Raw genomic sequence first — 18,521 nt, 5'->3', positions numbered from 1 at the left:
GCCGATGTAAAGGGAGCTGAAAGGTACATCGTCGAGTTCGCTGAGCTTATTGAGGAGGAAGGCTACATCCCGCAACAAGTCTTTAACTGCGATGAGACGGGATTATTTTGGAAAAAAATGCCACGGAGGACATACATCACCGAAGAGGAGACGAAGATGCCAGGCCATAAACCCATGAAGGACCGTCTGACCCTTGCATTGTGTGCAAATGCTAGTGGTGACTGTAAAGTAAAGTCACTGCTAGTCTACCATTCTGAAAATCCTCGAGCGTTCAAGTCACACAAAATTCTGAAAGAAAAACTGCACGTAATGTGGTGCGCGAATGCAAGGGCATGGGTTACGCGGCAGTTCTTTACAGATTGGGTAAACCTCGTCTTCGGTCCTTCAGTGAAGGAATATCCTCAAAAGAATAACCTCCCACTGAAAGCCTTATTAATTTTGGATAATGCTCCGGCCCACCCACCTGGTCTTCAAGATGACATTCTCGAGGAGTTCCAGTTTGTGAAAGTCCTCTACCTCCCACCCAACCCACGACTTCCATCCTGCACCAATGGATCAGCATGGTCATTGCAAATTTAAAAAGCTTTTCACAAAGGACTTGTTCCGCCGATGCTTTGAGGGTGGAGAGAGAACACCAAGCTTATCCTTCGAGAGTTTTGGAAAGGAGCATTACAATATCGTCGTATGTTTACGTATAATTGACTCGGCATGGCAAGAGGTAACGAGACGAACCTTGAACTCGGCGTGGAAAAAGCTATGGCCTGATGCTGTTTCAGAGAGGGACTTCGAAGGGTCGTACCCCAAGCAACGGAGGAGATTGTGTCCCTCGGAAAGTCGATGGGTCTGGAGGTAGATGAGGGCGACGTCAACGAACTCGTCGAGGAACATGAGGAGGAACTCTCAATTGAGGAGTTGAAGGAGCTGCAGGTGATGCAACATACGAAGGCCCTGCAAGAGATTAGCAGCTGTAGCGAGGGGGAGGAAGAGCCGGAGGAAGTGATTCCTACAAGTCAATTAAAGACATGTTAGCAATGTGGGAAACACTTTCGAGTTTCATTGAACAGAAACATCCAGAAAAAGTTTTCGACTAGTCGTGCTTCAGCGTTATTTAATGACACTTGTTTGACTCATTTCCGGAACATTCTAAAAGGGAGGCAGAAGCAAAGCTCTTTGGATAAATTTTTGTTAAAGAGAAGCGCAAATGAATGTGCGAAAGTGATTCTAAAAGGCAGAAAACAAGTGCTGATTAAACTTACGTATCGCTTAGGTTAAAGTTTTAAGTTTAAAGTGCATTTTAGTATTTTTTCAAATTTAAGTTAAGGAAAGTGCAAATTTTTATTAAAGTTAAGGAAATGCAGTTTTAGTTTACATTTTAATGTTATCATTTTGTGTTCGAAAAAATGCTGTTTACGTAACGGGACTACCCCGCCTCCCTGCTCCCTCCTCCTCCTCCTCCTCCGCCACTCGACTCCGTTCGAGGCCAGCCGCACTCGCCGCCTGTCAGCAAGGTAAGATTACGTGTTCTTAACTTTTTGTTGTGGTAAGTAACTTTGTTATTCATTGCTAAATTTTAGTTTTAGTTTACATTTTAATGTTCATTTTTCATTTTCTGTTAGGAAAATTCCTGTTTACGTAACGGGACTAATGTAGCCGTCCACACCCTCCCCCTCCGTCACTCGCCTCCCTTAGCCGCCCGCACGCGACTGTCACCAAGGTTAGATTAAATTAACTTTTTCTTTTCTTTATTTTACTTTAATTCTATTCATTACTAAAATATATTTACTGTATAATTTCTTGTACTATATTTCTACATTTATATGTGTTTTCTTCATTATTTACGATGGTTTGGGGGTATATTTCATAGGTCTGGAACGGATTAAATACATTTCAGTTAATTTAAATGGGAAAAATTGATTTGAGATACGAGTTTTTCGAGTTTCGAGCCCGGTTCCGGAACGAATTAATCTCGTATCTCAAGTACCACTGTGTATATATATATATATAATTATTATATATATATATATATATATATATATATATATATATATATATATATATATATATATATATATATATATATATAATATATATATATATATATATATCTATATATATATATATATATCTATTATATATATAATATTATATATATATCTATATATATATATATCCACACTACACATATATATATATATATATGTTATATATATATATGGTATATATATATATATATATATATATATATATATATATATATATATATTATATATATATATATTATATTATATATATATATAATAATACTATATATAAATATACATATATATATATATATATATATATATATATATATATATATATATCTATATATAAGCTATATATATGTATATCTATATATGAATATTATCACATCGAACCGTGATCCTTGAATTGATATATATATATACATATATATATGTATTCTAACACTAACTTTTGTGCTTGTTCTTTGATATATCATCTTGACCAGGCTAACCAAATTTTCTTGGACTTTCCTCTTCCTCTGACACCAAAACAAAAATGATATTGTTATGATACAATAAAGTTTTGTACATACTTACCTGGCAGATATATACTTAGCTACAGACTCCGTCGTCCCCGACAGAAATTCGAATTTCGCGGCACACGCTACAGGTAGGTCAGGTGATTTACCGCCCTGCCGCTGGGTGGCAGGAATAGGAACCATTCCCGTTTTCTAATCAGATTTTCTCTTCCACCTGTCTCCTGAGGAGAGGCTGGGTGGGCCATTTAATTGTATATATCTGCCAGGTAAGTATGTACAGAACTTTATTGTATCATAACAATATCATTTTTGTACATTCAACTTCCCTGTCAGATATATACTTAGCTGATTGGCACCTTTGGCGGAGGGTAAGAGACAGCTAATTATTGAATAGACAGGTAAACAACATACATTGTAGGTAATATATAAAAAACCTTGGTTTCTACCTTTATCGGCGGAAGACTTCATGGCTACTGCCTAGGAGCCTGCATCGCCTCAAGAGCCACAGCAAGGTAGTGACCTCATGCTAAGAGTTCTTGTGGGTCTGTCAAAGGGGTCTTATCCACTTACTCGACAGAGCCTGAGGATCTTTGTCAATGGGGTCCTATCCACTTGCATGACAAAACACCTTGCCTAATGGCATTATCAAGGAGCATAACACCGATCCCGATCACCTGATCCTAACACCGGGGTTAGTACTAAGATTGAAAGGAGTTATCCCTAACATCCTTTCAAACAACCCTAAAAACTCAAAACCAAACTTGTTTAAATTAAAAACAAACTAAACTAGTTAAGGATCAGTATCAGCTCCCTGTCCCAGCACAGTATCCGCTGATACATATGGACCAAGAGAGAAGCATTTTTTGTATGTCACTCTGACATCCTTCAAGTAATGGGAAGCAAATACCGAGTTGCATCTCCAATACGTTGCTGCTATAATGTCCTTAATAGACATATTCTTGCTAAAAGAAAGGGAAGTTGCAACTACACGTACCTCATGTGCTTTAACCCTAAGCAGCTTCAAGGACTCCTCTTGGCACTTCATGTGAGCCTCCTTTATCACATTTCTAATAAAGAATGCTAGTGCGTTTTTTGACATTGGTCTCTTCGGGTCCCTCACCGCACACCAGAGACTCTGACTGCAACCCTGAAGTTGACTCTTCTTTTTAAGATAAAACTTCAGTGTTCTGACAGGGCAGAGAGACCTTTCTAACTCTCTACCTACAAGAGAAGAGAGTCCCTTGACCTCAAAGCTTCTGGGCCAAGGTTTAGAAGGGTTCTCATTTTTTGCCAGAAACAGAGGGTGGAAAGAGACAAAAGCCGAATCTCCTTTAAATCCCACACGAGAGTCCAATGCATGTAGTTCACTGACCCTCTTGGCAGTCGCGAGGGCCAAGAGAAAAATGCACTTCCTCGTGAGATCTCTAAACGATGCTTTATGAGGAGGTTCAAACCTATCCGAAGAGAGGAACTTGAGAACCACATCTAGATTCCAACTCGGGGAAAGAGAGGATCTAGTCTTGGTGGTCTCGAAGGATCGTATAAGGTCATGAAGATCCTTGTTATCCTCTATGTTCAGGCCCCTGTTCCTGAATACAGCAGAGAGCATGCTCCTGTATCCTTTAATGGTGGAAACCGCCAAGTGTGATTCTTCCCTTAGGAAGAGAAGAAAATCAGCAATGTCGGTCACAGAGGTATTGGATGAGGACAGCTTCTTCGACCTACACCATCTACGGAAGTCTTCCCACTTCGATTGATAAACCCGCCGGGTAGAGGACCTGCGGGCCCTGGCGATCGCGCTCGCAGCTTTTTGAGAAAAGCCTCTCACTCTGACAAGTCTTTCGATAGTAGAAAGGCAGTCAGGGAGAGAGCGGGGAGGTTTCTGTGAAACCTCTCGAAGTGGGGCTGTTTGAGCAGATCTGTCCTTTCGGGAAGAGATCTGGGGAAGTCCACCGTCTATTCCAGTACCTCTGTGAACCAATCTCGAGCGGGCCAAAAGGGAGCGATGAGTGTTAGTCTTGTTCCCTTCGAGGATCGAAACTTCCTTAGCACTTCCCCCAGAATTTTGAACGGAGGGAAAGCGTAAACATCTATGCCCGACCAGTCCATGAGGAGGGCATCTATCGCTCTGGGATCTTCCACTATGGAGCAGAAGTTGTCCATCCTTCTGGAGAGGAACGAGGCGAACAGGTCTATCTGAGGCTTCCCCCAGAGGGACCAGAGCTTTTGGCAGACTTCGGAGTGGAGGGTCCACTCTGTTGGAAGGACCTGGTTCTTCCTGCTCAGTCTGTCCGCCCTTATATTCTTGACTCCTTGTACAAATCTCGTCAGTAGAACAATGCCTCGTTCCTCTGTCCAGATTAACAGAGCTCTCGCTATCTTGTACAGGGAGAACGAGTGAGTCCCCCCCTGTTTTCGGATGCAAGCCAGAGCCGTGGTATTGTCCGAGTTGACCTGGACTACTACGCCTCTGACCTCCGATTCGAAGTACTTCAAGGCTAGATGTATCGCCATAAGTTCCTTCGTGTTGATGTGCCAGGACACCTGTTCTCTTGTCCACGTGCCTGACACTTCCTTCGTTCCCAGTGTTGCTCCCCATCCTGTCTCCGAGGCGTCGGAAAACAACACTAGGAGAGGGTTCCGAATAGAAAGGGACACTCCTTCATTCTTTTCCAGAGGGGTTAACCACCACCTCAGGTGGGACTTGACCTCCTGTTGAATGGGAAAGGTATCTGAAAGTTCTCCTGTCTTTCGATTCCACATTCTTTGCAGGTAGAACTGCAGAGGTCTCAGGTTGAGCCTCCCTAGGGAAACGAACTACTCCAGCGACGAAAGGGTACCCAGAAGACTGAGCCATTCCCTCGCTGAGCTCCGTTCTTTCTCTAAGAAGGTTGAGACTTTTTTTAAAGCCTCGAGCAATTCTGTCTTGCGACGGAAACACTCGAAAACTCCGAGAATCCATCTGAATCCCCAGATAGACAATGTTCTGGCTGGGGATCATCTGAGACTTCTCAAGGTTCACAAGCAGTCCGAGTGAGCGAACGAGATCTAATGTCGTTTCCAGGTCCTCCAAACACTGATGTTTCGATTTAGCTCTCATTAGCCAATCGTCCAAGTAAAGAGATATGTTCACCCCCTTCAGATGAAGCCATCATGCTACGTTCCTCATCAGGCTCGTGAACACTTGAGGAGCCGTAGACAGGCTGAAGCACAAAGCCCTGAATTGAAAGATCCTGCCCTGCATCATGAACTGCAGATATTTCCTCGATGAAGGATGCAGGGGGATGCGAAAATATGCGTCCTGCAGGTCTAAGGAGACCATCCAATCTCCTGGACGCAGAGCCGCAAGAACCGAATTGGAAGTTTCCATAGAGAACTTCTGTTTCTCTACGAATCGGTTCAGTGCGCTCACATCCAGAACAGGCCTCCATCCCCCCCCGAGGCTTTCGGGACGAGGAACAGTCGATTGTAAAAGCCTTGGGAGTGTGGATCCTGCACTAATTCTATGGCCTCCTTTTCCAACATCTGGTCGACGAGATGAAGCAGGGTTTTTCTCTTGACAGGGTCCTTGTACTTCACAGACAGTTCCCTTGGAGTAGACGTCAAGGGAGGCCTGTCTCGGAAGGGGATGAGATATCCTCTTTTCAAGATCGAGAGGGACCAGGTGTCTGCCTCTCTCGAGGCCCATGCTTCTGAGAGCTTCAGAAGTCTGGCGCCAACTGGTGTTTGGAGGACTGGCACGTCATTTGGTTTTCTTGATTGGTCTGAAAGAAGACCTACCTCTCTTTTCCGTTCCTCTCTTCCTACAGGAGGATCAGGAAAATGAACTCCCTCGAAAGGGCGGCTGTGGGTTCCGTGACTCCTTCTTCACAGCAGGAACAGCTGGCCTCGCCTTTTTTGCTGACTGAACCAGCAGATCTTATGTCGCCTTCTCAGTGAAGGGAAAAGCTGGTTTGAAAGAGGGGCGTACAGTAGAGACGACCTCTGAACAGGCGAGACAGCTTTTGTAAGGAAAGAGCTGAATACAGCCCTCCTCTTGAGTATTCCTGCTCCGAATAGGGAGGCCACTTCCCCAGATCCGTCTTGGACCGCCTTGTCCATGCATGCTAGTACACTATGCAGGGCTTCGGGGCTCAGGAAGTCAGTGTCCTGTGTCTTTTTGGCCAACGCCCCAAGGGACCAGTCTAGAAAGTTAAACACTTCCAAGACACGGAATAATCCCTTGAGGAGATGGTCCATTTCTGACATTCCCTACGTCGTTTTTGCAGAAGAGAGGGATTGTCTCCTTGACGCGTCCACAAGCGATGAGAAATCTGCCTCCGCCGAAGCGGGGAGTGCGAGTCCCATTGCTTCACCTGTCTCGTACCAAATACCTCTCCTCCCAGAAAGTCTGGAGGGAGGGCAGGTAAAGACAGTCTTTCCAGTTTCCTCCTTGGAGCTGAGCCAATTTCCAAAAGACTGCAGAGCTAGCTTTCTTCATGGAAATTGTTGGGCGCATCTTCAAGAAGGAGGATGATTTCGAGGTCTTCATGCTTGTGAACAGCGAACGAGGAGAAGGAGGGGCGGAAGGACTCAGAGAATCTCCAAATTCTTGCAGCAAAAGAGCTGCTAAAGATTTGTAGTCCGAGAGACCTGGCCCCCTTTGAGTTTCTGTGTCCGAAACATCTTCCAGCTCTTGTCCAATATGAAAAGAGTGATCAGCCGAAGGAGAGTGCCTCTTATCTAGCAGGACCAGATTTATCCTGACAAGGGCAACGGCCGCCTGTGCGACATCTTGCGTCCCTACCAGGCGAAGGCTGATCCTGCGAAAAAAATCCCACCGTTATCAGAGCCCTCTTGACAAGGATGACGGCCGCCTGTGCGACATCTTGCATTCCTGCCAGGAGAAGGCTGCGCCTGCGAAAAGCTTCCAGCAGCACCAGATACATCCTGACAAGGACGATGGCCGCTTGTGCGACATCTTGCGCCCTTGTCAGGAGAAAACTGATCCTGGGAAAAGCTATAAAGAGGAGCCTCTCGGTTGACTTCTCTTTCCAAATTCACAGAAGATCTTGGCGCCTATTTGGCGCCGAAAGCTTGGCTGGCGCTGTCCGCATTGGACAGTCTCGCCTGTCTGGACTGTCCACATCTGGCGCTTGGCGCCTGGCTGGCGCTGTCCGCATCAGAAAGTCTTGCCTGTCTGGGTTGTCCACATCTGGCGCTGTCCGCATCGGACACTTCTGCCTGTCCGGGCTGTCCGCCTTGTCCAGGTTGTCCTTATCTGGCGCTTGGCGCCTGGCTGGCGCTGTCCGCCTCGGACACTCGTTCCTGTCCAAGCTGTCCATATCTGGCACCTGGCACCTGGATGGCGCTGTCCGCTTCGGACACTCGCTCCTGTCCGAGCTGTCCGCATCTGGCGCCAGGTGCCTGGGTGGAGCTGTCCGCTTTGGACGCTTGATTCTGTCCATATCTGGTGCTCCGCACCTGGGTGCTTCTGTCCGCTTGTCCGCTGTTGCCTCTGTCCTAGGACGAGGAGAAGAGGAGAGGAGCTTGGAGTCAGGAACGTCAACCACACGAGATCTCTTGACAGGAAGAAAAGTCTTTCCTCTGAGGAGGGTCCTTTTTTAGCACTCCTACCAAAGAGGAGATTTACTCCTGCATTTTAAGGAGGATCTCTGTAGCAGTTTCTTCCCTTTCCTTATTAGGAAGAGGGGAAGGAGCTCTGGAGGACGTAGGAGATTGTGTCCATGCTTTCCTGGCTTTTTTCCTCTCGCAGGGAGACTCTTGTGGTAAATGTTCCGGGCTCGAGTCCAGAGCAGGCGCTTTCCAACTCCTCTTGATAGGACGCGATAGGTCGTCGGAACTCCATCCACGTCTGTGGGGAGACGAATCGGAAGAGGAGAAGCACTCATTTAGGATGCCTTTCCAATGGCGATCCTTGGCAGTCTGGGACGTTACAGATTCTGCCGAGGGGACGCCTGATCGGTGGGGATTCTTAACCTCCGTAAGGCTGTCGACATTCCTTCTCCTCTGGACCTGGGAGCTTGGAAGAGGTCTAGCAGAGCCGATCTGACGCACCCTCCACTGCACTGGGGACACTTACATCACTTTCCACAGCACTTTGCTTACCTTCTAGAGCTTGCATTTTAAGCTCCATCCTTTTTAGGGCAGCTTTCAGATCTGCAATTTCCGTTGAAGAATTTGCATTTCCTGAGACGGGCGAAGGTGGTGATACTATATGTGAGGAAGCAATTAGTAAATGAGGGTTAGGTGCTACACTAACTGGCTCGCTAGAGTGAGACCTACTCAAACTTCTAGAGGCAGCTTTTCTAACCCCATCTCTCTCTAACTTCCTTAAGTAGGAATCTAGAGTTTTCCATTCTTCCTCTCTCATATTCACACATTCACTGCAAGTGTTAGATCTAGAGCATTCATTCCCCCTACACCTCTTGCATACAGTGTGAGGATCTACCGAAGCTTTCGGTAGTCTCACCAAACAACCCTCATTCACACTTCTTCTAACTTCAAAGTTAGAGTCAGACATCTTGAGAACAATCCGAAGCAAAATCCAATCAACAGCCCACAAAAGCGTATGCCAAACCAAAGATCCAAATGTCACCAAATAAGACAGTCCAGAAGATCAACGGCGATGAAATACGAAAATCAGGTCAGGAGGAACCAACAATGATGTTGACGGAACCGGCGACAGAGAAAATCTGATTAGAAAACGGGAATGGTTCCTATTTCTGCCACCCAGCGGCAGGGCAGTAGATCACCTGACCTACCTGTGGCGTGTACCGCGAAATTCGAATTTCTGTCGGGGACGACGGAGTCTATAGCTAAGTATATATCTGACAGGGAAGTTGAATGTACAAAACTACTCTTTCATGGAAGCTTGCAAAAATCGAATTGAGGGGTTTGGCATCGTCATACCTGTTTACCGGAAGTGGGTGGTTACCTGCCACCTACACTAGCAATGGTGACGCCACCACGAAAGTCTGATTTTTGGCCTGCTGCAGTAGAGATCCTACAGCTCAATAACTGCTTGGTATGACCCTTGAATAAAAAAGAATATTAACCACACCAGGAAGGAGCGATGTTTAGCAAAGCAAACAAAGTGAAGCAAACGGCAAGCAGGGCCAAGGGCAGTGCGCAGCACATCCATGGCTGAAGGTAAAGTGACACTCTACCACTAGTAGGGGAGGACTCCCAACCGATCATTCATAAGTTAACTGCTGTTAAAGGTCCAGCTTTGCTGAAGACAATTCCTATGATAAAGGCCGAGGGTTTGTGTATTGTGTAGGAACAACAGATAATTTGTACTTTGTGGTATGTTAACATTAAAACAAAAGCTCAAAGTACAAGATGAAAGCTGCCAAAAATGTCAGTCAGTGCATCGTGAATAACTCACAGTCTGGGTCTTCAACAATGCAATTGTGTCATTAAGTGACTCAAGATTCAACATAATTTAGGGAAATTCTCTTTTATTGCAATTACTTCACTTTTAAATCACTTACCTAGAGTATGTTATTGAGGAAAATTAACTCAATACGAAGAAAACGTGTTCCTTTATAGATTACCAGTGATCATTTATAACAAAACAGGTTATCTGTGGCAAAAAGAAGTGATCTTCATTAACACATAGAAGTTTACTATACACAATACAGTACCAATGATATTAGATACTTAGCACTTGCAAATTCAGTGCAAATGTTAGATTAATGCAGTGCTAAACATGTGTGAACAAATTGAATTTTTCCCATTCCTGTCTTCTATGTCCCTGTATGAATCTGAAAACACAAGTTCTGTAAAGGTTAAATTTCCATACTGTTAATGTTCTGGGTACATCCACATTAATATGAACTAAAAATATATCTTTATAATAAAATAAGGTTTTGTATATACTTACCCAGTATTTATGTTGCTAACATTTCTGCATGTATGGCAGCCTAAATTCAAATTTATATGGCTCAGTGTAGGTATACAAAGACATCACCCAATGGTGATACTAGGTATGTTAGCTAATTACTTCATTCTGTTTTATGCATAATGTCCATCAGAGTGGAAGTGACTAACCCAGTAATTATAGGCAGTTCTTGGTTACTGGTGGAGTAGTTTAATGGCAATCCGGTTTTATGGCGCTTATGCAGCGCCATAAAATCAGTGATTTATGGTGCCATAAGTTTCGGTTATCAGTTCAATAATGTGCTGATAATAGTATTATGGCGTCATAACATGCCTAACAGAGGTGCCATTAACCGAAAATTGGCGCCATAAGCGCCATAAATCCCATAAATCACCGAGTTTCGGTTAAAGGTGGTTTTCGATTATCAGCAGCCCGCCAAGACCAGAACCCCTGCTGATAACCAGGGGCTGCCTGTACTGCTGACTCCACACTAAATGGAGGTGGGTTCATGGACATATTCTACTCCAAATATTAATGTCATGTAATGAATTTGAAATAGAAAAGTTGTTGCATTGAAAAAACAATGCTTATCATTCTATCAGAGAGCTATGCAGATGAATACTGCCTCTGGTTGGTGGTCATCTTAACTCGTAGTGGTGTGGAGGTAGGCCGAGGGTTACCTTCTTCGGGGAACTTTGCAGCAAGGGGAATGCTCCTATGGTTAGCAAAGTATAATAGGTGCCCGCCCTTGCCCGGTGTGCAGCACTGAAATAAAACAACCAAGAAACACTGACACCTACACTGAAATAAAGTCATGAGTGGTGGTTGCTCCAGGTACACTGTACCCCCTGGCTCTCCAAACTCAACACCTTACTGAAAAGGAAAAGAGATAATAGGAGAAAATCCTATGCCTCCTTCCGCAATGCCATATCAGTCACTAAAAATGGTCTCGAGGTATTGAAATATTTCTATATTTCTTAAACTTACATAAAAAATATGATAAGAAGCGAAGAACATTTACACCTCACATAGTTTGATAAGAGAATGGGCATAAATAGCAAAAAGCCTCTTAAAACTAAGGAGGAAGAGGCTCTTCTTATATACTTAGCTTTGCTTCAAAGTAGGCCAAAAATGCTCCACAACACTGAGTGTGTCTCAAACATGAAGCCCAAACAAAATGGAAGACGAAGACAACACATTTAGACAGAGGAAGAGATAACTTCCAAGGTTATGGATGGTCCTCTGATTCCTGTTGTGATGAAGGCTGGAAGTCTTTAGCTGTGTCAACAAACAGGGATGTACTAGCTGACGAATCTCTTCTTGTAACTGCAAGGGTTGGTTCAGAGAGGAACTTCTCTCTACCTTGGAAGCAGAGCTATCAGGGCTTTCAAAGTCTTTAACATTCACTCCAATTTGGCATTAACAACTGTAGTTGAACATTTTATGAATTAGAACCAAATATATAAGAGACAAAAAACTGATGTGCTTCTCTGAAAAATCATTTTGAATCATTGCAGTGGCCTATGTGTCAATTGCAACGAAGCAGAAGACTTAGAGACTTCTGTTATACCATATGGTAAATAGAAAGATGATAATGAATCTTATGAGACACATCTCTGTCTGATGATTCTCACAATGGTAAATGATTAGCACAAAACAGGAACCATAAGCAAGATTCCAAAGCCAACCAGAGACAAGTTTCTGATGATCGTGCAGAGATTCAAATTAAGAGTTAACCCTCGACACAGAGAAACAATACTATGACGAACAATATCTCAGTGAGGAGGCAGTGCTATATCTCTCACTTGACTCCGTAGGCTGAGTTACCTGGTAGTGCTTCCCTCTTTAAATGCGTTCATCTCATAGAGCTATCCAGTGTCTAACAGATACACTTGAGTCCCTGCATGTTAACCGAAGAAAAGGGGAAAGCATTCCTCTTGTTTGGTGATAATGCCTACCTTATGGTGCTGTTGCCAAACAATACCACAAGACGTCTCAATTCAAAACTGGAAACTCTTGGGAGGCCTGAAACTGTCCTGAGCTTCAGGTTATCACAATTCTTAAAAAGTAAATTGTAAGTTCCCTAACCATACAAACCTGAGGTCCTTTATATTAGGAATTACTTTCAGTTTAAGCTGGAAAATGGCCGTTGAAGTTTCAAACAAGGTGACTAGACAGTTTACTGTCTGTTTGACATGAATATTCCAATTTGGTTTAGGCCCAGGCAGCAGAATGAGGGGTGGCATGATGTACACCTATATGTAAAGGACCTCAGGTTTGTATAGTTAGGAAGAATACAATTTAATTTTAAAAATTGTGGTTTGTTCCTACACGATATACAAACCCTCAGTCCTTTACATCAGGGAGACTCATTGATTGGTGGAAGGAATCTGAGTGAGCCTCTATGAACAGACTGGTGTTCACCCAACCTATGGTCCCTTTCCTGCTCATTAGAGCGAAGAAAGGGACCCAGCTTCTGTTCACATGAGGGAGGAAACGTAACCTCATATGAAAAAGCAATCAAAAACTTTATTGTCAGAGACATTTAGGCAAATACAAGAATTGGGTTTGTCTAATGCCAGACCCCCTTCCACCCTTGCTAGGGAAAGGGGAGGATATATATGCTTCTATAATCTAATCAAAGAATATAGAAAGGTTACTATATCATATAGAGGCAGTCCTCAGTTATCGGCAGAGGTTCTGTTCTCGGCAGGGTGTTGATAAACGAAAACCGCCATTAACTGAAACTCGGCAATTTATGACGCTTATGGTGGCGAGTTTCAGTTAATGGTGCCAATAACCAGTTAATGGTGCCTCTTAGGTATGTTATGGCTCCATAACTCTATTACTGGCACCTTATGGCGCTGTTAACCGAAACTTGGCCCGTTATGGCGCCATAAATTGCGCTAGACAAAAACCATAAAATCGAATCACCATTAACATTAATCTTACCTGCATCAGCCGCCAGTTCCAGCTTGTGATGAATGTGACTCGCTGCCCAAAGGAAGAGAGGAAGGAAAAGAGGAAAGAAGAGAGCCAGTCACTCTCACATTTGCACTTTCATTCATACCAATCACAAAAGGCAAGATACAACCTTGTCCTGTTAAAGGTGCTGGGTAATCTACACAACTTGTTGAGCAGCCACCATGGGTCCTAAAGAAAAAGGGTCCAAGGCCTTGTGGGCTATATCCCAAAGGTAGGAAGCAGTGAAAACAGTCTGATTAGACCACACCCCTGCTTTCAGTATCTGAGGAACCGACAGGTTCTATTGGAACGCAAGAGAAGGGCCAATACCCCTGACTTTGTGAGCACTCAGGCGAAAGGTACTGGTGTCATTCTTTCCTACGGAGGAATACACTTTCTTGATCACTTCACAAAGCCAGAAAGAAATAGTGCTCTTGGACACTTCTTTTCTTCGTCACCTCACTGCGAACGAAGAGGCATCGATACTCAGGTCGGAGATGTCAAGTTCTCTTCAGATAGCGCCGTAGCACTCTAACAGGACAAAGCAGCATCTCGCCAGGGTCATTTCCATATAAGTCCTCTAGGGAGGGGATCGTAAAGGACTCAAACCTAGTGTCAAGGACCGAAAGATTCTGAGTCTTCACTATTAAGTCGGAGGTGAAATCGAGCATAACCAATCCCTATCCCCTCGAGTGTTTCCCATTGAAAGAAAGACCATGAAGTTCTCTTACTCTCTTCATCAATGCCAGGGCAAGCAAAAAGACTATCTTGAGGGTTAGCTAATTTTCTGACAACTCTCGATGAGGCTCATAAGAAGGATGAGTCAGGCTCCGAAGGACAAGAGTCACATCCAACTCAGGGGGCCTGAGTTACCTGGGTGGGCAAGACCTCTCGAAGCTTCTCATGAGCAAAGATATCTCCAAAGAGGAGCAGATATCTAGACCCCTCAGTTTCAAGACTAGGCCGAAGGCAGACCTGTAACATTTAACTGCAGATACAGAGGAGCTTCTCTCGGCAAAGAAAGACTAGAAAGTCCACGACCTTCTGAAGAGAAGCTCTGATCAGAGAGAGATCCAGTCTACGACACCAACCACAGAAGACAGCCCACTTTCCTGGTACAGGCAGTCCCCAGTTATCGGCAGGGGTTCCGTTCTTGGTGAGGTGCTGATAAAGGATATATGCCTCTATAATCTATTCAGAGAATATAAAAAAGATACTCTGCATATAGTCTTACCTGTCTCAGCCACCAGTTCCAGCATGTGACGGACACAACTCTCTGCCCAAAGGAAGAGAGTAGAATGAAGGAGGGAGGAGGAGAGCCAGTCACTCCTACCATTCACACCCACATTCATACCATACAACAAAAGGCGAGATGCAGCATTTTTCTGTTAAGAGTAGGGTAAGCTACACAGCTTGAGCAGCCACCATGGTCCCAAGAAAAAAAAAAGTGTCCAAGGACTTGTGGGCTATATCCCGAAGGTAGAAAGAAGTGAAAGTGGTCTGATTAGACCAAACCCCCACTTCCAGTACTGGAAGGTTCTTGCAGAATGCGAAGGAAGAACCTATACCTCTGACTTCGTGAGCTCTCAGACAAAAGGTACTGGTGTCCTCACCTTCAGCAGAATATGCTTCCCTGATTGCTTCATGAAGCCAGAAAGAAATAGTGTTCTTGGACACTTCTTTCTTGGTCACCTCAGTGCAAACGAAGATTCGTCAACACTCTGGCTGGAGATGTCGAGTCCTCTTCAGATAGCGCCATAGCACTCTATCAGGACAAAGCAGCATCTTGTTTGGAACACTACCACAAAAGTCCTCTAGGGAAGGGATCATAAAGGACTCAAACCAAGCATCTGGGACCAATGGGTTCTGAGTCTTCGCTACAAAGTTCAGAACAAAATCAAGTGTAACCCATCCTCATCCCCTCAAGTATTTAACATTGATGGAAAGATCATAAAGCTCTCCAAGTTCCAGGGTTGCCAAGTTGGCAACTTTGGTGCCAAAATCCTGAAAGTTGGCAACTTTCTGAGGTGGTTGGCAACAGAATTTTGTGGTTGGCAACTACCACCAAAATTGGCAACTTGTTGGCAATTTTCGGTTATCAAAAATATATTTGTTGCTTTTCTGAACGATTTTTGCAAAATTTCTACTGCAAAGTCCACAATTATGCTTCACAGCCAGAATTGTTTGAAATTAACTTCTTTGCCAATACAAAGGTAAAACCTCCACTCTGACCTCAGTAATCAAGAATTAAGAATGACGTTTTTGCCGCCACGGCCACGTTTGTTGTGTTGTGTTGGAGAGTTGCTGTGATATTTTGCTTTGTTTCATAGAGTTGTAAGTGATATGACTACGATTTATTGTTGTGTCTGTGTGTATAGTATCTCCTTTCTAGATAACACGATCATAAAAATTGACGTAGACCTATAAGGGCGTATGCCTTTTTGTCTTATGACGCTTGAATTATAGGCCTATCTTATATTCAACTGGTTTATTTTGGTTCTTGTGTTTATTCTTGTTTTTGTTGCTGCTGTTATAGATCTTGTAGTGTCTTCGAAAATTTTTCATATAGTATCCTAACAATGCAGAATAAACATAGACCTATTCATAAAATGTTGGCGCAAAAAATTATCCGCCTATTCTTAACTGAAATTTAGTAATGCTTTAATTAATATTGTCTGCGCTAGAATATTCTCCTAACAACAAAGAGAGAGAGAGAGAGAGAGAGAGAGAGAGAGAGAGAGAGAGAGAGAGAGAGAGAGAGAGACTCAATAAGAATGCCCAAAAAACAAATGATTCATGAGCTACTCGCAGTCGCAGACTGGTTTGGATCATCTCATACATAACTTTCAGCTGTCATACATTTTTCTAATTTGTTAAGTATCTTATGATGCCTTCCTACCATAGCCTTCATTCTCATAGAAACGCTACAGCAATGTAATTTATCCCTTTAGTAAATATATTTTCAGTATAGTTCATTGAAAGCAGTTTGATAGTTGGTGTAAGGCTGAGACAGTCCTAAGATTTGCCCATCCACGCATGTATGTGTATGTGATCTTGCTTATAAGTGTACATTCCACTTTATGTATATACAATATATATCGAGGAGTTGAAAGTTTCAACTTGAAACTACAATATTAATAACAAGGTAGCCTACCCTATTTCCAACAGATACGGGTAGAAAACCATTTGCAATAAGAAATTGACGTGTAGGCCCATGTTCTGTCATTGTCTCAAAATATAAGAATTTTATGTGTAGATCTATGCCTTGACATTGCCTCAAAATATAAAAATTTGATGTGTAGGCCTATCCCCTGTAATTGCCTCAAAATATAAGAATTTGACGTGAAGGTCTGTGCCTTGTCATTGCCTCAAAATATAAGAATTTGGCGTGTAGGCCTATGCCCCTATCATTGGCTCAAAATATATGAATTTCACGTTTAGGCCTATGCCCTGTCATTGTCTCAAAATATAAGAATTTGACGTGTAGGCCTATGCCCCGTCATTGCCTCAAAATATAAGAATTTGACGTGTAGGCCAATGCCCTGTCATTGTCTCAAAATATAAGAATTTGACGTGTAGGCCTAAGCCCTATCATTGACACAAAAGGTATTTCAACAAAATCTATAGACTCCCACTACTGTTTATTTATCTCATCCTCACTGGTAGCTAATAGATAGATAGATATAACTTAATGTGATAACAGATTTGAATTTTGGTAGGAATAATGGAAAATCAGCTGTTGTTACTTCTTGGGGCTTGGGGCGTGAGGGGGGCAAGTTGAGTCTTGGGGGGACAGTTGCCCCCCAGCCCCCCCTAAATGACGCCCCTTACTGAGATAAAAAAATTTGCAAATCAAAAACTACTATTTGTATCAGTACAAAGTTTCAACCAACGATGTATAATACCCAGTGAAATTCAAGTTTCTCTCATTTTATGGCAAATGCACAGGTAACTAAGAGAAAATGCATATAAGGAAGGATGTTTTTGGCTAAATTAATCAAGGGTTATTAGTAGAAAAAGGAGGTTGGCAACTTTTGGCAACTTTTCTAGCAATCATTGGCAACTTTTAGTCTTGGAAATCTGGCAACTCTGTCTCCAACTCTCTTCGCTGATGCTAGGCAAAGCAAAAAGATGGTCTTGAGTGTCAGATCCCTGTCTAATGACTCTCGTATAGGCTTGTAAGCGGACAAGTCAGGCTCCCTAATATGAGAGTCACATCCCACTCAGGAGGCCCGAGTTCCCAGGGTTGGCAAGACCTCTTGAAGCTCCTCATAAGCAGAGATATTTCTAGGGAAGAAGAAATATATATGCCTCTCAGTTTAAGGACTAGGCCCATGACAGATCTGTAGCCCTTAACAACAGACTGAGAGAAGCTTCTCCTGGCAAAGAAGGACCAGGAATCCATGACCTGCTGAAAAATAGCTTTAGCCAGAGAGAAGCCCCATATATGACACCAACCACAGAAGATGGCCCACTTTCCCTGGTATACTACAGCTGTAGAGGACTGTCTGAGGTATCCCGCCATCTCTGCTGCTGGTCATTGAGAAAAGCCTCTTGTTCACAACAGGTGGTGGATAACCTCTAGCTGTGATGACACAGGGACTGCGTGCCATTGGTGCCACTCCATGTGGGGTTGACATAGAAGGTTGTGCCAAGGAGGGATTTCTCTTAGTGCCTCAGAGAGAAGAGCTAGCAGGTCAGATTACCAAATGGCCTGTGACCATTTGGGAGCCACCAGAATCATCGGTAGCTTCCTGTTGCGCCAGGTGACGAACAATTCTACGACTGGACGCCCCCATAGGCCATATAACCTTTCAGCCACGTCTGTGTGAAGGGACCACTCTGTTCCTATCACCTGATTCTGGCGACTGAACTTGATTACCACTACATTCCTCTTGCCTGGAATGTACTTAGCTGACATCTCTACCAAGCGAGCTGCTGCCCACTCGTGCACCTGCACTGCCAAATGGTGAAGAAGGAAAGATACATGACCCCCTGCTTCTTGAAACATGCCATCATTGGTGTTGTCGCTCATCAAGACCTAGGAGTGTCCCATCACTTGATCCTGGAATTCTTGGAGAGCTAGTAAGCTACCTTGAGTCCAAAGATGTTGATGTGAAGGTGTTTGTC

At 43.6% G+C, this 18,521-nt stretch overlaps 2 protein-coding genes across 2 annotated transcripts in view; one reads left to right on the top strand and one right to left on the bottom strand.

The window, feature by feature from the left end:
• LOC135204569 (tigger transposable element-derived protein 1-like) overlaps positions 1–579 on the top strand; it is a 987-nt gene extending 408 nt beyond the window's left edge. Inside the window, exon 1 of the mRNA XM_064234724.1 lies at positions 1–579. This exon is cut by the window's left edge and continues 408 nt beyond it. Within this exon, the coding sequence (XP_064090794.1) occupies positions 1–579 (579 nt within the window).
• Positions 1–18,521, bottom strand: part of LOC135204761 (zinc finger protein OZF-like) — a 66,183-nt gene that overhangs the window by 31,754 nt on the left and 15,908 nt on the right. The window contains exon 2 of the mRNA XM_064234920.1: positions 10,039–10,130. The gene's annotated coding sequence lies outside the window, so the exon portion shown is untranslated. The remainder of the gene's footprint in view (positions 1–10,038; positions 10,131–18,521) is intronic.

This window comes from Macrobrachium nipponense, chromosome 47 (assembly GCF_015104395.2).
Source record: "Macrobrachium nipponense isolate FS-2020 chromosome 47, ASM1510439v2, whole genome shotgun sequence".
In the NCBI taxonomy this organism is placed as follows: Eukaryota; Metazoa; Arthropoda; class Malacostraca; order Decapoda; family Palaemonidae; genus Macrobrachium; species Macrobrachium nipponense.
Note: the sequence above shows the minus strand (reverse complement) of the source record. Positions and strands in the feature narration are given on the sequence as shown.